This window comes from Squalius cephalus, assembly GCF_949319135.1.
Source record: "Squalius cephalus genome assembly, chromosome: 7".
Lineage (NCBI taxonomy): Eukaryota > Metazoa > Chordata > Actinopteri > Cypriniformes > Leuciscidae > Squalius > Squalius cephalus.
Window position 1 is genome coordinate 5,372,861 of NC_137128.1, and position 25,689 is coordinate 5,398,549.

Sequence of the window (25,689 nt, forward strand, 5' to 3'; positions counted from 1 at the left end):
AGTAGCGCAATGGATACATCTTTCCGTCGCAAAAATTCCAAACAGCGAGTGCGCTTTATTGGTGAGTTTAAACCCCTCACATTCCAACTTAGAATATTAAAAGCAGACATTTCGTGTGGAGGTAAAATGACAGGTGGAGTGTAGAAAAGCCCAGGCCTCGAGAACTATTTGGAAAAAATTGTACATTAAAATTAGTTGCTGCCGCGAACAAAACACAGATGAACATAAACGAAACTATGTACATACACTTTGCAAGCCGCGGGGATATATAACGAATCCCCTGGCTAGCATAGGGCTACAGTTTACAAGAGCCGTGACTGCACAATTGCGGTGTAATCCCAACCACTACTAAGGAAATATTTGTATAGCTGGAATAGGGAAGGATTCAAGATTTTAATACAAATTGTTTAAAAATAAATCACAAAATAAATTCCTATATAAAATCTCAACCTGCTCAGAGATTTAGAAGCCTAGAAAAATAAAATAAAGGGGGACGTACCTCAATAAAATAACCAATAATGTCCATAACCTATTAAAAGCATATACAGTATACTCGCTATGTAGTTTTATCTCTACTGAGTTACGGATTGCTCCATATCCATGTCAGCACAGCGGTCCAGTTGAGGAGGCAGTCCCGCGGGTGCTATAGCGATGTCGTTCCCAGGCCGTGAAGACAGAAGATACTGCTCGGCCTCCAACGGCGAACGGAAGAGGTTTTGTCTCCCTGCATGAATGACCTTTAGTGTAGCCGGGAAGAGGAGAAACGATTGAATTCCGAGTGTATCCATCTTCTTCCGCACCTCAGTGAAAGCCTTCCTTTTCTTTGTAGTGTCTGCGCTATAATCCGGAAAGAAATGAAGGGGTTCGCTGCCGAGCTTGACTGGGTATGCGGCCCTCGCCCCGTTGAGAATGGCTTGTCTATCGGTGTAGTCCAACAGTTTGAATATAACCGTGCGTGGGCGTTTGGACTGCTTGTCTGAGTAGATGCGATGTGCGCGTTCGATTTTAATTTCTCTGTTCGCGATGGAAGGTATCCATTTGGGCAGGTTCGCCTTTAAAAAGGCGATGCAGTCATCTCCCTCAGCACCTTCTCTGAGGCCGACTAACCGTACATTGGATCTTCTACTGCGGTCTTCTATGTCAGCGATCTTTATTGTGATGTCATCAAATTTAGATTTCAGATCGCTGATCTGATCTGATCCCTGTCTTTACGGACAGCCGCCTGCATAGTGTCGTATCTGGATTGGAGCAGAGATACCGATTTTCCAACTTGCTCGATCTTCCCGGTTACAGTGGTGACTGCTTTATTGGTATTTTCAATTTCACGTTTCAGATCTAGAATCTGAATCACTCATCATCGTAGGGGAGGTGTTTGAATCATTCCCGCGTTACAATCATCAGCCAATCAAGGCGGTCACTTCAGTCAAGCTCGTGCATGAGTAATGACGTCATCTATAGCAATGAAGACTCACTCTTAGTTTAGGAGTTGTCATTTTCCTTTACTAAGAGTAGGTCTGAAAGGCGTTGTGAATAACTTTTAAGAGAAAACTCCTAGCTAAAATCTTTTAGTGCGATTTAGGAGTTCTCCTAGTGGTAAGATAAAATGCTTTGTGAATACGGCCCCTGATCTTAATGTGGGTTCTTTCGTCTGCTCATCTGTCTGGTTACTCCGTCATGGCTACTCCATGATCGTCTATAGTAAAACTCTCCACAGCTTTGTTCGGGTCCTAAGATTTTAAACTCAAATGTTTGTCCAGCCTCCTGGATGAGTTCTGACCGATTAGGCACTGTCTTTATTTGAGAGGTGGTATTTTCTTCACCTCTCATCGTAAATCATGCGCTATCTCTTTACAGAGGGTACAGTTTAGACATCATTCCTGTTATAAGAATACAAAACATTTTACACAGATTTCAATCAAGCCATCTTCATAATTGCGAACATACGATCGCACTGATAGGAAACAAAACACACTTTCATTCAAACATCTAATAGTTATAACAATTACATGACTTATATGTGATCTAAGCATAATAGACACATACTGAGGTTGTAGACACAATATAGAATTATGTAGTTGAACGATGTTTGATTATAAGTCCGTCAAGAATTTTTTGGGATGATTTTATGTATTTTTATATGTAATGTCTCAGTGGTTTTAAGAGATTTCAACCCTGGGACCGTTCAGATGTCCTTAAGAAGAAGGAGGTCTGTTTTAAATCCTTTGTCGTGGGATCAAACAACCTCTGTCGGTATCTTGGTGGGTCCTAAGCTGTGCGGTCTCTGAACCAATCAGTTTCTTCCAAACTATCTAACATTGACAACGTTCTTCCTTTAGTTGGACTCATCTCTTTGAAGCTTGCATGGCCATAAAGTTCTTACCTGGGTTTTTTTCGTTGGTTAGCACAGACTGGCTGGAGCCCACTCCATTTATGGCCCTAGATTAGACTGTTGATTTGGGGTCTGGAGTGTTGAGTTCTGTGTGGAAATATGTTTGAACAAATCATCTGGAAGATTCATTTGTGTTTGGTTCGCCCTCAAATCCTACATATGTTAGGTTGAACTAATCTGACAGCCTCTGCCATGGTAAGGCTCTGTTAACCACATGGCCAATGATGATGGCCTGAAATGAATTTGAAATGACAGTCCACGGCCTTCTGCCCACATTCCTCTGCTGAACACCTCTTTGTGAAAGCCCACAGCCATCTCTGTAACACGGCCCATGTCTACCTTTCTGATCCCTTTGTTTGTCTATCCTGCTTCCTGCTTGCACATTCTCACACACAGTATCTATTTTCACCAAGTGACAGGATTTTGTAACTGGGATTTATTATAATTGGTATTTTATGATCGAAAGCACTTCCAACTATTATTCTAGTTTATACCTTACTAACACACAATAGTATCTAAATCTGTAGATATACCAAAAAAATGTACTGATTAAGCATTAAGATCAGTTTGATTAAGACAAATGTATTAAAGGGAATGAAAAAAGATCACTCTAAAAAATGCTGGGTTATTTCAGGGCCTTTACTGTGAATGAAACGCTTATAATATAGACAAAACATTTATTATGTGTAGCGAAAAGGACATTTTATGATGTTGTGTATTGTACTAACAATTCAGATACTTGCACTGAGGTGCTGTTGGAGTCTGTTACAATGGGTCTGGGTCAGAGGTCTTTAACCTGCTGCTGGAAACCCACTGTCCTTTACTTTCTACCTGCTTCAGCAGTGATTTTGACCTTGATTAGCTGGTTTAGGGTTGAAGACTTCAGCTCTAGGAGCAATCTGTCACTGAGGGATGAACACAACAGATGGCTGCATTAAACAAAAACAGGCAGTTATGACACCAAACTTTTACATACTTGTGAAAATTCACAATCCTCTATTCCAATTTCGATACCACAGCTAAAACTACTAGACTAACTAATATACATTTTATAGCTTACATTTTTAAAGACAAGCAAACAGTCAGTAATAAAATAAGAACAAACAATCAGATTAAAAGCAAAAGCACAAATAAATACGCTACGCTACACTACAGGCAGGTCTAATCGTTTTCAGGTACCGAAATTTATTAAAGTGAGCTAATCAAATAAATAACACTGCATAGTCTTCATATCCTTTTTAAAGTTCAAGAGCAGTGAGTGATTTTTTTTCTTTGTCCTGTGTTGTTTGATTAACATTAAAAACACGGACAGTATCAGGATTATTAGGATGATGTCACTTTAAGACCGAATGCAGGCACAGATCATGTGTTTTGTGTTTTTGTGTTCACCGACTATGTTTACTATAGTATACTTGTCGAGACGGACAGTTTTTGACATCATTTTGAATGAATTCTTCCACTCAAGCGCAGGAAGACATGAAAGAGAGCGCTGTCTGAGAGACGCAGGTTTCAGCGCTTGAGGAAAGAATTCCCTTTACATTGGAAAGGCTGAAACTTTTGTGATGAAGCACTGACACGTCAACTGTACAGAGCATCATTCACGTTTGTTCACGTTCATGTTCACAAAATTGCATTGTTAGAATTAAAAAAAATGTTACTGGCCAACTGGCGACTGACACAGTTTCACACTCCCCAACACCGACCTTTGCCCGCATTTTCCGCTTGGCAAGTGTTAATTTTAGGCCCTGCACATGGGCATGAACAGGACACCGTCACCTATACCAGGTAGGAGCTTATGGCATTGCGTTGAAATATCCCGCTAAACTTCATTATTTCTGAACTTCCTTAAGGGCACCAGCGGATATTTGTTTAGAAGCTAATCACTGGCAGAAATCAGCGTAGAGCTAAATGGGGAGCAATTGAGGAGGAGAGGCAATTGCCTTCAATTATCCTGTTCAATGCCCATTCATTACGGAATAAAATGGTCAAATTACGGAATAATGGACTGCCGGACTGTAAGGGAGGCTGTAGTGACCGAGATGTGGAACTGCTGTGCATTAGCTTGCAACCCTTCTATTTGCCACTTGAGTTTGGCAATGTTGTCATCTGCGTTGTCTATGTGCCACCGGATGGAAACGTAGTAATAGTTGTGATACAAGTGTCTGAGTGTGTGCAACGCACCCCAAACGCTCCTCTGTTTGTTTTAGGTTTTATAAATCACTGTCATCTCTGAAGATTTCTTCCAGGGTTTCAACATTATGTGAAATGTAATACAAGGAACATATAATATTTTGGAGAATTGCTATGGGAATGCATCCAATGCATACACTGCGAAAGTTAAACCACTATTAGCAAGCACTGACCACAATGCAGGGCAGCATATTTCTATATACTGTACATCGCTGAAGTCAAGTAAGCCTGAAAACAAGGTGGTGAGACTTTGGTCTCCAGAGAATGTGGAGATACTGAAAGGCTGTTTTCTCTGTTCTGACTGGAAGGCGCTGTACGATCCCAATATTGACAAGCATAATGAAATCAGGTCTGTGTACAGTACAGTATGTCAAGTTCTGTGTGGATTCTGTGATACCATTTAAACAAGTTAAATGTTTTCCAAACAACAAGCCTGATATCACCAAGGACGTTAAAGAGTGTATTAAACTGAAACACTTGGCTTTTAATCAAAAAGACCCTGCACTCAGAAAACTGGCTCAGAAAAAGCACAATCACAAAAGAAGAGAAACTCAAGCATTATAGAGATGTAGTTGATAGTGATTTGAGTTATAATTCAAATAAGTTGTGGTCTAAGGTAAAGTGTATAACCAATATAACTCCCAAAAGTATAAGTATGCATACTTTATAAGTAAAAAAGTATAAGTATTTTACGGTAGGTTGGATGTTAACTCTTACGACTGTAGTGATGTATAGGGCTATTATGACTGCTTTTGTACTTGAGCCACAAGTGAGACTGGCTGATAATGTTAAGGTTTTCAAAGGTCTCTGGGTCGGAGGGTCTTTCCCTGAAAACCTTTGCAGAGGAATTAGCCTGTGCATGAGTGGACATTTTCCAGAGGTCCCTTGATTCACATATTATCCCAGATAATTGGAAAAATGTCCATTATCATACCAGTTTCTAAAAAACACAGCCCTGAAGAGTATAATGACTATGTCCCAGTTGCCTCAACCTGCATTGTAATGAAGTGTTTGGAGAGGATTTTGGTGTGGAAGCTTCAGGACTATCTTGATCCCTTTCAGTTTGCCCATTAAAAAACAGGGTCACTGATGATGCTATCCTGCCAGGCTGATTTTTCTTGATCTGAGCTCTGCTTTGAAAACCATGCAACCACACAATTTCTAAATATTGCAAAAACCAACACTAAAATCAATCAGTGAATGCTCATGTTAAAAACATTGCCTAGCATTCATATAGCTCTTATGCACATCTATAAGACTTTTTACTCTTCAGACCAAATGGTCAGTGAGAGCAGAATGAAGCTGTCTCTATTTTAAAACCATTACTCAAGAACAGTAAAAAGCAGCAAGCATTCATCTAGTGCATGTTCACATCATGAAACAACCGAGAAACAGTGCGGATGGACAAAAAACACACTTTAGGTGTAAATGGCCTGAATTTACCTCTCAAGAAGAAGACTTTTATTTCAATACGTGAATATATATTTCATCCAGCGCTGTTTGTTCTTAAGTATCTTCATACTCTCTGTTTTTAAAGACTGAGAAAGCTTTTCAGAAGATTCAAGGAGAAAGCAGTCCAAACAAATGCGAATCAATTCAGGCTCTTTTGCAAACCCATTTGGCCGATTAACTGAAAAGAAAGAGACGACACAAAAGAATGATTCATTCATCGCTGGATCGACAGAAGTGCGGAACACACATAATAACTGCTGAAATATTCTCAGGGAAACCATTTCTCCGGTCACTCAGAGATCTTATGTTGCACACGGTGAATACAACCGTATATATGCAGACGCCACTGTTGGCATTGGCCCGGAGAAGAATGCTGTTAGATTGGAAATCAAACAACCCACCACAAGTTTCTCTCTGGCTCAGCGATGTGAGTAAATGAAATATTCAGGATCCACTAAACACTTTCATTCAGTAAAGGAACCCAATTATTTATTTTTGTTTTGAAAAGTGCCCAACCTCCTCCCCAAACTAAAAATATTAGTGGAATCAGAAGAAATGGGTATTACAATCAGACAGAATGAGTGAACAATAGTGCTGATTATTTTCTCACTGTCTGTACTTTCAGCATTTGTTCTGGATGTATCATTTATTTATTTTATTTTACATAATGATAACATTTATTGGGTGGGGAAATGAAAATGAAAAGAGGAATATTGTTTACCAACACATTTTGCATCAACAAATGGATAATGCTGACACTCCTCATGCACTGGCTTACCTCTTCAAGCAGTGGTAGTGTTCTGCACTAGTAATGTCGCGTGATTATATGGCGTGTTACACATGTAACCTCGTTTGCACGTTTGAAGGGGATTGCTGGCTGAAGAAATGGTGTTCCCAGCCACATTATATGGGTCGCATTCCTGCCGAATACCGTGAGCTAGAACATCATTGACCAGTTGTATGCAAGTTAGTGTGTCTCTATAAGACTTCAGGATTGGTCACGAAAAAAAAAGAATTTCCCTGTACAACACAGCGCTGCAGGGGTGATATATATTTTTTTAGGTCAACCCACACTGGTTCCCTCGACAAAAAACCCAACAGGATTTATCCACTGGCTTTAGAATAATGCAGAAAATAAGCTCCATGACCAACAAAAGATTGTGATGCATGCATAAATATCACAATCTTTTGTTGGTCAAGGAGCTTATTTTCCTCAATAATTCTAAAGCCAATGAAAAAATCCTTAACCAGGTTTTGTTCATCATGATATTCTTGACAAATGGACACAAGTTTTATGAATTTTGAAGCGTAAATAGAATCGGCAGAAGTCTAAAGCTCAACGTAGGCTATACACAAACTACAACACAAGTCACGTGACTAAAACGTCTCCATCAGTAAGCTTCAACAACTCTTTCAGCCTCTGTTTAAAAGTGTTTGAGTCAGGAACAAACACAACAAGGCTGTGAAAGCGGACTAGACAGTGCAGCTGAATCTTCTTGTTTGTGTGATGATGTTTAATACCCCAGACAGCCTCTGTAAACCTGTTTAGCCAATTGGTAACACTCGCCTATTTCAAGATGAGTAAAAGCTTTTAAAAAAGGGAGGTATTACTAATGTAATTTATGTCAGACATTTCACCAAAAACCCATTGACTTTGGGACAAGATCACAAAGCAGCTTTCAATTAGAGTCCTAATTCTGCCTTCAACTGCTCTGTATAAAGCACCAATTTACAATCTGTCACTAATTAACCACATTTCTGAAGCTGATTATATCATACAGATTTATGTAATGTTTGTCATTGTGGTGAGCACTCTCTGCTATGTTGCAGTTTGCTGTCAACAGTTAGAGTGGGCGAGAGTTTGCTCTCTGGGAATTATCCAGCAGTTGAAACACAGGAAGAGTGTAGGCACATCGAGCATCTCAACATCAGCTGCCCCTTGCTGGATTAATGGCTATGTGGGAGTCCAGGCCCTTGTTAGTACATATTTATTGAATTCCTGCACTGTGTGTGGTAAAATGATGCAGCAAGTCTCCATTATTTATTTAAAAATAGACAGTTAAAGGAGGAAATGTGTATAAAAATCTGACAGTCCACATGTTGAGGCAAATATATACTGTATGGTGCACAGTGTCATACACACAAATTCAAAACTCTATCTGGAAACACACACGGCACTAAAATAATGGAGTAAACATTAATATTCAAACAATATGAGATGCAACATATAAAACCCTAACATATGTAACTGAACACAAACATGAGAAGAAAGATTTAAATGATTTGATTAAGATTTAAATGAAATCACATCAAATGTGAAGTGTCACACAACACCGGTTGTGAGGAAGTGCACCAAAATAAGCAATTCAATCTCCCCTGTGTTGCTGCACAACAAAACAATCACAAGTGTTGTTCTTGTTGCTGTTGTTGTTTTAACAAATGCATGTAGTTCACATAAAGACAAATAATGCAAACTGAGGTAAGACCACCTAAACCGAGACCAAGACCAGAGTGTGTTGAGACCAAGACAAGACCAGCACTCCTCAAATTCATCTGAAAGATCCATATTTACTGCCTGAAAAGTGTCTTATATTTAATCAATAAATACAATTGGAATAATAAGACACTATATAGACCTGTTACCATTCAAATTAAATCACTAACAACAAAATAATGTGAGAATTCTCTGCATCTGAATCTGAATTGGTACAATTGCAACTGCATAAATATTGTTGAGATTAACGTTTTAAAAATAAAATTTTGAATATAGAAATATGATACTTTTAAAAATTTAACTAAAACTGAAAGAGGGAACGGAGACGTTCGTCGGAGGGATCCGACTTGAATGGGATCTTCACAGAGAGATCAATCTACTTCGAGAGAAACTAAACGAGCCAATCTGTTTGCCTTCCTGTTGGATCTTTAGTGAATAAACCTTTTGAATTGAATCGTATACGTCTTCCTCATCTGTCTGCCAGCAACCACCCGTGACACAGGATGGCTGTTAAAAGGGTACGTTTATCCCTTTCCGATGAGGAGGAGATTGCAATTTGTAGGTTCTCCATTCCAGTGCTGTGATTGGCTGCTGGCATCAGACGTGGCACACACAGCGTGGCCCACCCTTCTTTCCCCTGTGGAAATCATTTTGCATAATCTAAAGCACACTGTTAGAACCGTGACTTTGAAGTTTTACTGTGCATTACTCACTTCTCAAAACACCTCTGGCGATGTTCTGAATACATGATGGAAGAAAACTGAACTATCATGAATGATTAGGAATTCATACAGCTACATTTTGTGTTAACTGCTGTTTTACAAATAGTGGTCATGTGTAATACAACAGTTTTACAGTTTTTCCTTTAATGGCAGGCCTGAATCTTGAAGAGATAGTCAAGATGAGTGAAGGATAGTTAGTTCATAGTTAGTTTAAAAAAAACAACAACACTTCAATGTAATCAACAAGTCAACAATGACAATGGCACACATACAAACTTTTTAACATCATTAGCAACATATCCTGAGGTGAAAAAACTAAATAAAATAATAATAGAAATTTTTAGGCTGTATCTCTTATTTAAACAAAAAATTGGAATCACCATCACTGCTACACATTTTTGCAGTTCAGTTTTAATTCCAGTTAATTTTATGTTATGTTTAATGTCAGTTTAAATTATGTGTTAATATCTTTTGAATAATATAGCCTTAATTCCTGTTTCTTCTCAGTGTCGATTCCTAGAGACATTTGAAGTACAGTGCTCACTATCTCTAAAACGTTTTATGTATTCTTACTCATATTGGTCAAAACTTGTGGGAGGTCTGGTTTGAGTCTTGCATGGGATGCTTCATGAGCCATTGCTTTTGTGCATTGAATATAAAATCCCTAGGGTGCTTGGTACAGTAATTGCAGTTCTATTTATTCTTGTGTCTGTCAGGTACACCTGAAAGAACTGTATAGATGTCAATATTGCAAAAATATTTTGTGTAAGAGAGTTGGGTATGGCGTTATATGTGTGCCTCAATCCTGAGCGAGTAATTGTAAGTTTTGAGCACAGAGAACTATATTTTGCAAGCACATTACATTATATTTTGAACAGAAATTAACAATCGCAAAAAGAAAAAACGATTCCGTGCTCAATAAATGTATTTGCTTGTTTGCTATTATCCATATTAACGTGCAATAATAACCCCTCTCACGCAGTTTACTCAGGTGCTCTCTCACAAACTTATTCTCTGCGCTCCTGTCAAGTCCCTCTCTCTCTCTCTCAACCTCTTAATTCTGTGCGCGCTCAACTCTTGACACACACGCTCGCTCAACTCTTGACACACACGCTCGCTCAACTTGCAACAGCGTTACAAGTGTGCCACAAAATCAACCAATCGGAAAATTAAAGGTCAATTGTGATTGGCTGTTGGTCTCCAATCAAATCGCTAGTAGAACCAAAGCCCGTCTTGTAGAACTATCCATATCCATATATATCCATATATCCATATATAATCCTTTATTATATGATATCTATGGAACTATCTACAGCATCCCGGAAGCTCACTGAAAAAAAAAATCAAAAAAAATAACTGACTACAGCGAGACTTATGGATTAAAACACATTTTGGTAAGTATTTTTTTTATTTTTTTTTATTATTAACTTAAAAGTGCCTTGTTAGTTTTGTGTAGGCTATTATAAATTGTAATACACAAGAATAATAATTAAAATAATTATTATAATGGTGGTTTCCTTTAGATCACAGACATTACAGACATTAGCCTAGTAGTTGGAGGGCAAATTTTGTTTAATTGTTCGGAAAATGTCAGTTTTAAGAGTGAGGTCATTGTGTGAGGTGATTGACAGCTAAATGTGACAGAGGAATATTATGACACTCCTCCAGAGATTCAGCTTATAATTTATAATGCTGTTGTGTTGTTTACCTTAAAATAGTATATCTCCTATTGTGACTAAAGTGGTGTGACATTTAGGTGTTGCTGTTCTGATTACATTGTCTGCGGCTGTGCTATAGCGTTAGAATGCTTGAAAAGGATAAGTCAAACTAACTTTAGTCACAATAGAGATATAATATTGTAAGTTAAACAACAGAACAGCATTATAATACACAAAACTAACAAGGCACTTTTAAGTTAATAAAAAAAGTTTTTGTTTTTTTTTCAGTAAGCTTCCGGGATGCTGTAGATAGTTTCATAGATATCATATAATAAAGGATTATATATGGATATATGGATATATATGGATATATATGGATAGTTCTACAAGACGGGCTTTGGTTCTACTAGCGATTTGATTGGAGACCAACAGCCAATCACAATTGACCTTTAATTTTCCGATTGGTTGATTTTGTGGCACACTTGTAACGCTGTTGCGAGTTGAGCGAGCGTGTGTGTCAAGAGTTGAGCGAGCATTTGTGTCAAGAGTTGAGCGCGCACAGAATTAAGAGGTTGAGAGAGAGAGAGAGGGACTCGACAGGAGCGCAGAGAATAAGTTTGTGAGAGAGCACCTGAGTAAACTGCGTGAGAGGGGTTATTATTGCACGTTAATATGGATAATAGCAAACAAGCAAATACATTTATTGAGCACGGAATCGTTTTTTCTTTTTGCGATTGTTAATTTCTGTTCAAAATATAATGTAATGTGCTTGCAAAATATAGTTCTCTGTGCTCAAAACTTACAATTACTCGCTCAGGATTGAGGCACACATATAACGCCATAGTTGGGGACCATTATTGGTCTTATGTCACCTTTTAAGTGGGCTCTCCTTATCTCTTTCTGTTTGAAGTGGTCTAGAGTCTATTTCGTCTTCTGCTCTCATGAAACTTGTAAGTGCTTCAGTGTGAAAAATAGTTTTGTTTCCCCTGAGAACATTATTTCTCAGCAGCCTTTGATGCAGTCAGTCCTCAGAAGTGGAGCTGACACCTGAGCAACAACATGTGCCAATTATTTTTGGATGGAGCTTTGTTCCTGAGAATTTTTTTGTTGTTGTTTTACTGCGAGAACAACCTGTGGTACAAGACCCACTGTCAAACCACCATAATCTGGCACTTCAAATACTGAACAAGGCCCAAAATACTACGTTTTGATGAGCAACATTTTTAATTTTATTGTTTGCATTTAACAAAGTTAATTGAAGTGACAGTTTAACTGACGTTGTTTATGTTTTGTTTTTCTCTAACAGGGATTCTTTGTGTCGGTATTTTACTGCTTTCTAAATGGGGAGGTGAGTCAATGATGAGTGTAATTTCATGGATGGACAGAAATGAAAGATGACTATAAATATATAGGCCCTTTCCACAGCCATATCACCCCGTCACCCTATCTGTTCTCTGACACCAAGTCTATTATTATGTGGGAGGCTATTTAACCTGACTCGCTTACACACAAACACCAAGACAAACAGAGCAATTTATCAGCACCCTGCAAACTGCTCTCATTTAATGGGGCCATGTTTATTGCCTTTAGGATTCCTCTTCAGAATCACTTGACACATCTGTCATTTTTTCTAGTTATTTCCCTCTTCTATGTCCAAACAGAATAACTAATATTATTTGTGTGTGTGTGTAGATTTAAGTTGGCCCACATAGAATGTGTGCACTTTTTTTCTGCATTGTGGAGGAAATCTCTCGTCTCACTATACTGTTATCCTTTCAGCCAGAGCCACAGAGGGAGTTTTATGAGTTAACTGGAGAATATGTCATTTATGATATACGCTGATGCAGAAGCAACAAAGGCACAGGGAAGAGACAGATGGAACATGTAACCAAATAATAATAGTTATTTTCGATAATCGTATGTGTATTTAAATATAATGACAATGGTTAGCATTTAGCATTGCATATAAATATATTTTTGCTTCATACTGTGATCAGGAAAGCAATCGGATCGCAATCAGAAGTTTTGAGCTGAGAATTGTCTTTAATGTTGAGGTTAGCTGTTAGCCTGATATGAAAACATGGCAAATGAGAAGCGTTGTTCACTCTCAAACTCCGCCTCTGTTTCGTAACCACTCCTCAAGCCCCTGTTGGCCCGCTCTGGACCAAGGTATTCGATGGACCAAAAAACCCTGGCCCTTGGCCCAGACGAAGCCCCGACGAGGCCCGATCAAGCCTGGGAAGTGACAGTGGAAACGCGGCTCGCCCTGGCACATACTACCACGCTTGCTTTTGGCCCGACAGTGGAAACATTGTTACCGAAACCCGGGAGGAAGGAGGGTTTCACTGTTGGAGAGCCATCATCTGCCGAGGGGGATCGTGGTGCTGAGGAGGTCGTGCAGTGCGGATGAAGGTGTGCCTGGTCTGCCTGACTCCTGGAGCGGCGGCTGACAGAGGAGTTGCCAGCGTCAGATGGAGGGCAGGGCCTGCTGCTGTCCGCTATAATGGGGATGAGCAGGCTGAGTGAGGGAATGGAGGACTCGCTGCCGGGCGCCCGAAGCCAGAGGAAACATGCCCGAAGCCATCACATGGCACTGCAAGTGAGGGCTTCTCAGTTGGTTGAAGACCGAGCGGCAGTGTGTTCGTGGAACCGGACCAATCATTTTTTTCCCTTTTTCCTCTCTCCTGTCCCTCCTCATCCTTACATCTCCTTTCTCTTACCTCATCTGTCTTACTCTCGCATCCTTATCCCCAGTTCTACCAGAAAGACTCGGGAGAATTATTTCAATAAACCGTACATTTATTGACAGCTCAGCAAGCTGATAATATACAAAGTCATTTGGCGTAGGCCCCGTCCGTAGTGCATAATCCGAGGGTACCGGATCTGCAATTCCTGCCTGAAGACGAAGGCAGGGGCGCAGCCGACCCCCCCCAGGAGGTATGGACAGGACCATCCTGGTGGTGGTGGGGAGGGTGGGGGTAATCGTCGCTTCAGTATCTGCGAACTCAAACGTGTAAGTACCAAGCTTTTATACAGTGAGCATAAGAATATGATTGGATAGAAGTGAAGGCAATAGGTGACGTAGTAATTGAGTCTTCCCGACAGAACTTATGCTAAAGCTTTCATTTCTGCAAACAGTATACCAAAGCAGCATACTATGAGCTTACTGCTGGTTTATCAGCCCGTAAAGCTGAGAATCTGTTAAACATCCCAAAAACAGAGAGAAAGAAACACCATCGAAAGCACATTCTCAGCAGCAACTGTAGTCACATATATCATAAATGTCGCTGGAGCTGCACCCAAAGAGAAACGCTCTTGAAGAAATCCAGCACTGATCCGCCAGGGAGGGGAACTGGTTTCCAACCCTCAAACTCTGTACTACAATGCAAAAAGTAGCCCCAATTTAAGGCATAAAGGCACCTTTTAGACAAAACTTGTGGAGCCTGACCTCCCTTTCAGGACCATAAAATCAGAAATGACCCTCGGAAGACTGAGGTTGAGAAGCCTTCCTCAAGTCAATTCTTTCTTAAACTGTGTCATGACATTCCCCCCAGCTATGCCTAGAAACGTCCCTGTTTGTTCCTACATAACTGTGCCAGTTTCATGTCTCTTAACAGAAAATAATTATAAAAAATAATGGCCATCCATTATTAAATACCGTGAGGTTCACTCTAATCTGAGGCTAGTCGTTACAACAATAGACTACTAGTTTCTATTATGCCTTCTTTTCTACAGCCCCTGTCTGCTCTGATGACGGCAGATCTGAACTGCCATGAACACAAGTCTGTGCAAAACCACATTATTCAGCACCATTTCAGGATATTCTTAGTGTTTATTATTATCATCATCATTGTTATTGATATAACTTATTGACATGTTTAAATAAAAATCTTCAAAACTAATTAACTAAACATTTATTATTTTTTCTTTAGAATATTATTTTACAGTCTAATGGTCTTTCTTTATATCTGATTTGTTATGTGGGTTAATTATTTGGATTTCTGTTATGACCTCAGGCAAGATGTAGACTTACACTCAAGATGATCTGTCATCTAGACCGTCAACATCAAACCAAATCATATCAGTGCCATCTGTGACTCAGCTATGTCATTCTCTGTTTGCGCATACATATTATAATGTGTTTAGATGAAGGCAACAACGTTCTCTCTCATGACTGACCGACTAAATTAATCAATTTTGTAATGAAAAGCCCCTAGCAATCATCCAGCTCTTTTTATTGTTCTTTTTCTAAGCTCTTTAACTTTATATAACCATTACATGCATGTCTTTTCGTTAGCTAAAAAATCAAGTCAATTTGGCTCTATCCATTTCAATTTCAAATCTTGCACTTGAATGAAGACTGGGCACTATTCTAGGGCAAAAGAGTTTTACAAATAGTTGTCGAGGGTTAAAACAATTCACTGTCGTGCATCTGCATTTAAATTCTTGTATTCTGAATTCCTGAATTATTGTAGAAATAAAAAAATTGTCATCGTTGTCATCATCAGACATACTCCAAAAATAACTAATATTAGATAATGTGTGAGAAGCAACACTTGAAAGCCAAGATGCTAAGTTAACCCAGAAGCCTAGAAACAAGATAAATCGCATCCTTAACATATTGTGACATCCTTTTTTGTAGCAGCAACAGCCCTATTGTGGCCATCAAAACAAGAATACAACTGAATAAATGATGCCACTGGCTCCTGCGGTCAACAAGGACGACGATCCCCGGTGGAGTCGACTGGTCGATGGGCTGAGGTGGAGTGACGGGCGACCCGATGCGGAGCCAGGGGATCCATTTTCAAAGGCGGAGCTAGAAACCAAAAGATCCGCACAGCAGAGTGGAGTAAACAGAGGAGGAGGCCAGGAACTGGATGGAGCTCGCAGAGACACAGGAGACTTGGAGCTGGGTGGGACCACGAGCGACAAGAGACTAAGGGGAATAACTTCTTCCTCAAACCATTGCATTGGGACCTGGCACAGCTTACCCTCAGCAGCAGGAGTATGGGCAGGGCTCATTCCCTGCCGTCATACTCCAGAAGGATGCCCTCTGTGACGGATGTTGTTGCCAGCTCTCGCACCTGGTCAGACTCTCAGTTGGGCTTGTGCGTCGACTCTGCCGCTGGTTTCGAGGCGGGCTCGGTGGGCTCAGGCTCTTAGTCAGTGATGGGCATGGCTGATGATAGGCTGGGCTCTGGGTCCAGTGTGGGGCTGGCGGTGACTTTGGGGGATTCACATTTCACCAAGAACCCACTCAAAGTATTCTGCAAAGCTCCCTCGAGGACCTGCCATGGACATGCATCCCTCGGACCGCTCGCTGAAGGTGGTGTAATAAAAGACATAGAGGGAGCAGTGAGGGTAGTGAGTGAGACACGCCAGATCAAAGAAATCCCTTGTGTGGTCCTCGAGGGAACACTCCTGTTCCATGAGGAGAAGGCAGACTGCAGGAATGTCCATCTTTTCTTTTAAATCCGTATTTGTGATTCGATGTTCTGTCACGGGTGGCAACAGCAATAATCGCACGACACAGGAGAATATAACAAAAATCCAAAAGTCTTTAATAAATCCAAAAGGGAACACAAAAGAGATCACACAGTGTGTAATATACAACACAACCACGCAACACAAAGACATATACAACACCAAACAAGTAACTGACAGAACTCAGGGCTTAAATGCACAGGGAATGGTAATCAACAGAACTAGAATCAGGTGTGGAACTAATGAGTAAACCCGTAACACTGACTACGTTTACATGCAGCCAATAACCCGTTCAAAACCGGGATATTAGCAATAACTCGGTCGCGCACGGCCATGTAAACACCGGCAAAAACCCGAATATGCTCATATCCCGGTTTTTAAAAACCCGGATATGATCCCTGGGGTACCCCTTTTCTAACCCGAATATTTGGTCATGTAAACGCGTATCGGCATGTCCCCATCAAAAGGAACATTGATTTGTGTTCTGCGCATGTTCTATTTGCTAGGAATCTTGGTCTTTTGAGTAGAGACGGCGCATACAGAAACCCGCGTGCAGTATACCGGAAGTAAACAAGAAGTAGAGGTAAACATGGCGAGACGCAGCACAGCACCACACTTTTGGAGCGAGGAGGAAAGCGCAAACAAACGCGATCGCTATCTGCCCCGAACTATTCATTATCCGCGTGCTGCTGCTGTTGTTGTTGTCTTTGGATACAGGAAGAAGAATCGGAAATGACGCATATTGCGTCTTAAGGTTGTCCGTACGTCCAGACACTAACCGTGCGTCGCCGTTTACACCGGGATATTGCCAATTGATTACAAATTCCATGTATACAGGAGTAACTCTCTCTGCTCACGCATGTAAACAGGTTATTCCGAATGTTTCAGAAACCCAAATAGTGACCCTAACCCGACCATAACCCGGATATTGGCTGCATGTAAACGTAGTCAGGGATCTCAAACTCAATTCCTGGAGGGCCACAGCTCTGCACAGTTTTGCTCCAACCCTAATCAAACACACCTGATCCAGCTAATCAAGGTCTTCAGGATTACTAGAAACTTTCTTGCCGGTGTGAGTTGGAGCTGGTTGGAGCTAAACTGTGCAGAGCTGTGACCCTCCAGGAATTGAGTTTGAGATCACTGGGGTACAGAATGAAAACAACACCAAACCAGAATGAGACTGTTTCAATTACACAGTGACACTGTACGTCTAAGATTAGTTCTGATGCTAAATTAGGTCAATCTTGAGTTATGGCTAGTCCTGAATAGAATCTTATACACTCACATTTATACAGTCATGTTTATATAAAGTGGCAAAAATAGTGGCAAGAATACATTTGTGAACCCTTTGAAAAGTTAAACCCACAATAATAGACAAACACAATCTGCCAAAACTAATAAGACACAAACGGTTCTACCTGTAACGTGTTTTATTGAATACATTCAAAGTGATTGAACCTTTGCATTTAGTAACTGATATTCTTTTAGCAGCAAACCTCCAAAAAAATGCTTTTTTTAAACCTCTCACCCACAAATCTTTTTCAGTCTATTGATATTTCTAGGTTGTCTTGATAGCTCAGCCCACTTAAGGTTCACACAGCATCTGAATTCGCTTAAGGTCAGGACTCAGGAAAACACAAACCTTGTTCTTTTTTCTTTTTTTAACATTTAGTGGATTTATTTGTGTCCTTTGGATGATTGTCAGTTGCATCAGTTTGAAGTCATGAACTGTTTTCCTGAGCTTCTGCTGTAAAATCTCTTGATACATTTTTTAATGTACAGTTTTTTCAATGCTTGTACAGTGTCCAGGCCCTCAGGCAGCGAAGAAGCACTAAACCATGATGCTTCAATGATGGGAAGATATTTTTTTAGTGTGCAATGCCCATTTTTGCCAATTTGCTCAATTTGACCAGAAGCATTGTGGAACATCAGGTGATTTTGGGCAAACCTGAGACATGCCTCAGTATTGTTTTAGACAAGAGTGGTTTTCTGCAGTATGTGTTGTCCGATCATGAACACCATTCTTGTTCAGTGTTTTTTTGATAGTGGACACATGAACAAGTGATACTGAAGATTCTCCTCCACAATCAGTGCAGAAAATTCAAATGCTGAATTTAAAATACCATAAACTAATGCATTTTCCTCTGCATAGGTGCGTTCTGCAGCCAGAAAGCGTTGGCATCGATGGCAAGACCATCACGCACTGCGAGTCAGAGTGGCGAGGGCCATGTCCATCCCCACCTCCCCCACCCGCATCAGCTTTCACAGCATCAAGCAGACCACGGCCGTCTGACCTTTACACAACTCCTCTTTAGTAATTCAGCCACACAGACGGACTGCAAGTGGCATGAGAGACCAAATGATTGTTTGCCTTTCCGATGGTCATGGGTGTATCATCCAATAACCAGTGAATTTAATTTATATGTCTGTAATTTTGACAATCTGCTCTGAATTAACAGTTTTTTAAACAGTATTGATGAACTTTCTTTTCACTTAGTAGTTTGCAAACATCCAGAACACTGTAGCATCTATCTATCTATCTATCTATCTATCTATCTATCTATCTATCTATCTATCTGTCTATCTGTCTGTCTATCTGTCTATCTGTCTGTCTATCTGTCTGTCTATCTGTCTATCTATCTGTCTATCTGTCTATCTGTCTATCTATCTATCTGTCTATCTGTCTATCTGTCTATCTATCTGTCTATCTGTCTATCTATCTATCTATCTATCTATCTATCTATCTATCTATCTATCTGTCTATCTGTCTATCTATCTATCTATCTATCTATCTATCTATCTATCTGTCTATCTGTCTGTCTATCTGTCTGTCTATCTGTCTATCTATCTGTCTATCTGTCTATCTATCTATCTATCTATCTATCTATCTATCTATCTATCTATCTATCTATCTGTCTATCTGTCTATCTATCTATCTATCTATCTATCTATCTATCTATCTATCTATCTATCTATCTATCTATCTATCTGTCTGTCTAATAATTGGTAGCTGACAATGAGTTAGTAATGAACTCAATAATAATTTCAGGGTTTTTTTAGGGAGGGGACGGTGATCTATTTATTACAACAACAACAACAAAAAAGTCTCAATGTTTTAAAATAAATCAATCTTAGTCCAATTTCAGCCCACACTTGTGAATCTGAATCACACTCGGGACCAGAGTCTCCAGATCTCCACAAAAACAGCAGATATGGTTGTACTGCAACAAAGGAAAGCAACTGCTAGTACTCACAGGCCAATACTCAGTTATATAGATTACATATCTACAGTATGTGTTTTTCACCAAACTATATCATGTGCATTTAGAAAACTCTGAACATATGGGAACATTCTCTGATACTTTTGCACTTTTTTCCTAGAGCTTGAAGGTGGTCACTCTTCAATGTCGAGTGCAAGCAGGACATTTGATATTTTTTCTAGAAAAAAAATTGTACTTCACTACAAAAATTAAATTGGCAAGCCATTGTTCTGTGGCCCCAAGGTTGGCTGTCTGCAAGTGAGCCACAAGATTGCTATCCGTAACCACAGTAAACCTTGATCCAGACAGGTAATCTTTATTTATATGTCTTTTTTTGTTATGGCCATCAACTCTAATACAAAGGAACTGTAATTGGCATGGTTTCACTCTACAGGGTGGAGACCTAAGCATAAAGCAATCGCATGCTCTCGTCCTTCCTGAACTTGGAAAAGGACACACAATCCCTGATGACTGATATCTGTATGCAATTCAACAAGCAAGGAAAAATTGGCTTGAGCAAGATTTCGGATTTTCATGCAAAAGTTAATTTGATTCAATGTCCACCAAACTTAATTTCCTATCAAAAGAGCATTTAATGGGTGGGGTATTTTGTCAAAGTGGAAATAAAACACAGCCTGCAAGGACCAAAAGGCCCTCACCTCTTAGACTGTAATCAGGGTGATCCTGAACTGAATCTTCAGTATGGATCCCAGAACAACCAACATCGTCCTCATTCTCAGCAGACTATCCCTTTAAAACTGCATCAAGGTCTCTGAGCTAATGTACGGTCAGATCTGGTGTTTGACTGATGCATCTCACATATAGCTGTGTATTCCTCAAGGCCGACAGCTTCAGTTATGCTCACCTCAAAGATGCCATCAGGATCCATGATCAGCCTGAGGTTCTCACATCCATAAATATCAGGACTGTTGACTTCGTGACACTGCCCAGTTTCTGATACAGTGACAAGAATACATTTGTGAACCTTTTGAAAGTATCGGATTTTTTGCATTGATTACTCATACAATGTGATATGGTCTTAATAAACTCTCACACTTTCTCACACTCAATCTCATCTCCACTAATAATAATCACAGGAACGAATGTTCTAAACAGGTTTCCCAAACACTCCTCCAATCCCCACATGGTCGACAGTTATCCAAGGAATTTGGATAAATCAAACCGTTATGAAGATATAAGTTAAATGGTCATCTATTAGCCGAACACAATGTCTAAACTTAACTAAACTTGATACACACGATTTAACAAACATGGCCACCAGCAGCCAATCAAATTTCAGAGTGGCTGACCATTATGAATATTTATATATTCGTACATAGTGACGAAACAAAGCTGTGTACCCTGAAAGGTGGCACTATAATAAGCAACTTTACATTTTTGCTCATAACTCTCTATCCATGCATGCTAGCATCAAAGTGTCTGCTTCATCTGAATATTTGTGTGTCAGGCCCTTAAAATGTATTAATATGTATTTTTCTATACATTTATCCACCATTCTAACTCCTTTAAAAATTGAACAAAAAACTTCAAACTCCTCCTAGGAAGATCTTCACAAAACTTTGCACACATCAGACACATATTTTTATGGGATCGATGGGAGAAGGACATGTTTTCCACCAAAGGGAGCCACAGCATAAGAAATCCATTCAGGTCTCAAAGATTCAAATCTGTGTAAATTGTTCAAAACATTGACTTGTAGTATTTAGAAGTTCATTATAGTTTTATTCCATTTGCAAAGAAACCTGTAATTACCAAAATACTTAGATCATCTTTATGTACCCAGATCTGTTATTGAAAATATATTTGTCAAGTTGCAAGATGTACTTGAATGTATTACTTTTAAAAATGTGAAAGAATCGAAAGGCAGTCTGTGTGTGTGTGTGTGTGAGAGAGAGAGAGAGAACGAGAGAGAGAGAGAGAGAGAGAGAGTCCTCCAAACTTGTAAATAGAATTTATATGAGGAAAGAAAGTATGTATTTTGTATTGAAAGTATTGAAAGTTGTTTTAAAAGTATTTCTCTGTTTGAAACAACTTAGTGTAATTAAGGTAATAGTGATAGTGTATTTCCAATTAATCAAGAGTGTACATTGATACATGATTTTGATACCTTTGAATGAAAATAAGTAAAAACTAGTTGGGCAGAAGAATTATGTGAATTATGTAGATAATAGAGGGCTAACATTTCTCCTCAAAATTGATATTGTATATTTGCCAAAGACAAGAATATTTAATGTTCAGTTTGCTTTTTGTGTTTCAGAATGTTTTATTACCAGGTTTTCTGTTTGTTTGTGTGATACATTTTCTGCCATGATACTTTGCATAATTTATTTTTCTGTAATTATAATTTTTTTTTTAAAACCAAATGCCTTAACATTTTGAAAGTGTGGATATGTAAACAATAGACATAAAGGTTACATGATCGATGTTACTGCTCTGTTTGAATATAAAACATTGTAAAACAGCCTTAGGTCCTGCATTCATTCCTGATTTCATCATATGTTCTGTGTGGGATTTAAGAGACCCTTTATAAAATGTATACGTTTGCATACTTGGTTTCGATTAAGTCGGAGGAACATTTAAGAATAGAGAAAATGTATTATTATTTTTGCACATAGCATTGCAGTAATTCTTTGGGACCCTAAATATATAAAAGTCACATGAGAAAATGAGGGTTAAACCAGTTACAGACTCACTGAAACACACCATCCAAATATCACACAGCAGAGCATCATCTCAGTATTCACACCAAATCCCATTTTCCCAGTCTCACATTTTTAAAATACTTTTACAATTTGTATTACACATTTTAAAAATGCATTATACACCCCTTGAAATCAATGCAATTTAGTCAAATTCACCAGCGATATTAAGGCAGGTGTGCAAAATCATGTTAAATAAAAGAAATAAAAGCATCACATCCAGATGCTAGGTGCTGATATATCTTGGGATAGCCGGAGGGTGCGTGTCAAGTTATATAATTCATATGCTGATTTCTCTGTGAGAGTTTTTCTTGGCTAGACAACAAGTTCTGTAACAATAAACCTGTGAGTAACCCTGTGAATGTATAAGGAGAGGACATTTGCATATGCCCGCCTCCAGAGGAAGATAATGACAAACAGTTATGCATCATCGCTCACTGATGTTCATTAGCGTAACGGCTGACATTTGCCTACACTGGATGTGAGCGTAGCGTAAAAAGTAAATAGAAGCCATTATAATGACTGACGCTGTCTACACTGACACAGTATACTGTTTCCTATGCAAGGACGTTAGCCAATAATAACACTGGCCATTTACTGACAAGCCTTAAAGGGGTCATGAATTGAGAAATCTAATTTGCCTTGAGCGTTTCACATATAAGAAGTCATCAATTAAAAATGTATAATTTCAGACAGAGGGTCAGAATATGTCACGTCGTGGTTGCAGCAGGGATGAAAAAGGCAGTATCTAATCGCAGCAGTTTTCTTTATTAAACACTAAATTAAAATATCCAACACTCAGAGCATATACAAGAGACAGAACAACCATTTAACTGAGCTGAGATTGGATCAAAGGAATAACTGAAAACAAGCTTTATATATTAACAAATGGAGGAAACGAGAAACAGGTGGATCAAATTTATCTATGAAAACCACGGAAACTAAGGGTACGTTTACACGACAACAATATGCTGAAAACGCAACCATTGTCAAAACAATCCCCTTTCACACGGATCTGCGAAAATGACTGAAAACCCTGTATTCTGCTGCCAGGCCAGTAGATGGCGATCAAACACGTAATACGCATGTGCATTATTTCGCGTGTTTGTTGTTTACACGGAGATCTATGGAAGCTTGTTTCCGCCACTGAATAATAAATAAATAATAATAATTGTGACTTTTTATCTCACAATTCTGACTTTTTTTCTCAGAATTGTGAGAAATAAAGTCGAAATTCTGAGAAATAAAGTCGCAATTGCGAGATATAAAGTCACAATTCTGAGAAATAAAGTCGCAATTGAGAGATATAAAGTCAGAATTACATGATATAAAGTCGCAATTGCGTGTTATAAAGTCAGAATTGTGAGATATAAACTATTCTGAGGTAAAAAAAAAAAAAAAAAAGTCTTTAGCCTATAGGCCTATCTCACAATTCTGAGAAAAGATGTCAGAATTGCGAGATATAAACTCGCAATTATGTGTTATAAAGTCAGAATTGCGAGAAAAAAGTCAGAATTCTGACTTTATAACACGCAATTGCGAGATAAAATTCGCAATTATCTTTTAAAATGTTTTATTCTGTGGCGGAAACAAGCTTCCATAGAGATCATTTTCAAAAACTTTCACTTTGAAACATATTTTCAAAAGCTTTCAACTCAAACTAAACTCAGACTAAGACATAATGTGGCATTTTGCTCAGATGTGCACCTCTGTAATTGGCTGCATAAAAAAAAAAAAAGAGAACTTGTGAAGTTTGTTGGTATTTGCACACTTTCTGGTTGGCAAACATAATTTAAGTGGATATGACTTCATATTGTACAACTAGAAATGTATTTTACAACACTTGGTTAAATTGTTTTGCAAAAATGGTTCAGAAAAGTTCAAGAGATCACTTGATTTCTGTTGATGCAATATATTAGATCCATCCATGTCACACATGTCTATCAGCTCGAGCTGGAAACTATTTTAGTACCAGAAGGACACTGCGTTACCTAGGACCTGAGAGAATGACTTATCCTCAGTGACCCAAACACACTGCAAAAGCCTAACTGGCGTGGATTAAAACTCTAGTGGATTAACTCTCCGCTGAGACCCAGACAACAGAGCAGCAGAAAATCAGCTTAATGACATCAGTGGCATATGGGTACACTTTTGTTAATATGACAAACTTATACTCATATAAACTTGAAAATGTATTGTCAGTCTAGACGTGAAAAGAACCTGATATCTTCAACATCGCACAGAAATGTCTCATCTGTTATTGTTTACTCATTTGTATTTCATTTATTGCACCTCAACAAGCAGACAGATCATTTCTCTATTCAAAACTCATTAATAATTGTGGAGTCTTTGCTGCTAAATGCTCTCACACTTCAACATATTCACGTGTTGTTGTGAATGCAGCACAAAGGCTACCCAGTTCTATTGTTTACAGTATTTATGTGTTTTTTCATGCATGTGATGCACATCTTCCTCTGACAGACACAAAAGAACGTTTATTCACTGTAATCCTTTGAGTCCTCCGGCAACAAGGGCTAAAAGGCAGACTGCATTTTCTCTAGCGTGATTTTATATCTACTAAAGCAGAGAATTTAAAACTGTGGCATAAATCTGCAATGCTAATAATAATCCATTCTTGCCGTATACACTGCAGTCCTGAGATACAAAGTTCAAAGGCATTACTACATGGTTTTTATCTGCACTGTCAAGTAAATCCAGGCCTTTGTTCATTTAATAGCATGTTTACGCCCTATTAAACTGGCCATGAACTTCAGGACAACACCATGAAGGACACGTCCATGTGCTTTGAATCCTGTGCTGACTCTGAGTGGAGATGCCAGTGCTCTCTCTTGATCACAGAGACATGATGGACAGTGGGCTGTGAAACCACAGGAACGAGGAACGAGGAACTGTACTAATGCATAGACGTAGACACATCTCACATCTTTTGTTTCTGTCGAGACTGAGCCAGCGAATTTTATTAGACTTTTCTGATTATTATAAAGTGATCGTGTTTCACTTGAGTTTGATTTTGTAAACATAATAGGACATGACGTGGGGAAATTGATTTATGGGCTGCCCAATATGACTGCTCAATGCTGGGAAAATCATGTCTCATCTAGCACAATATTTGACATTTTGTAATATTTTGACAAAATATTTAAGATGTATAAACTAATTTGACGTTCTGAATGCTACAAAACAATTTTAATTACACTGATGTCCTTTTATATAATGTGTACAACTAACAGGTTTGAGCTTTTGGATGGTTTGTTTGTTTGCAATAAGCATTTATTAGATAGATAGGTCTATCTCTTTGA

At 39.0% G+C, this 25,689-nt stretch overlaps 1 protein-coding gene across 1 annotated transcript in view; it reads left to right on the forward strand.

Moving 5' to 3' along the window:
- LOC307161677 (corticotropin-releasing factor receptor 2) overlaps positions 1 to 22,133 on the forward strand; it is an 85,432-nt gene extending 63,299 nt beyond the window's left edge. Inside the window, exons 12-15 of the mRNA XM_079876556.1 lie at positions 12,212 to 12,253; positions 18,542 to 19,679; positions 19,771 to 19,958; positions 20,044 to 22,133. Of these exons, the coding sequence (XP_079732682.1) occupies positions 12,212 to 12,253; positions 18,542 to 18,682 (183 nt within the window). The 3' untranslated portion in view covers positions 18,683 to 19,679; positions 19,771 to 19,958; positions 20,044 to 22,133. The remainder of the gene's footprint in view (positions 1 to 12,211; positions 12,254 to 18,541; positions 19,680 to 19,770; positions 19,959 to 20,043) is intronic.
- The last annotated feature ends 3,556 nt before the right edge of the window (positions 22,134 to 25,689 follow it).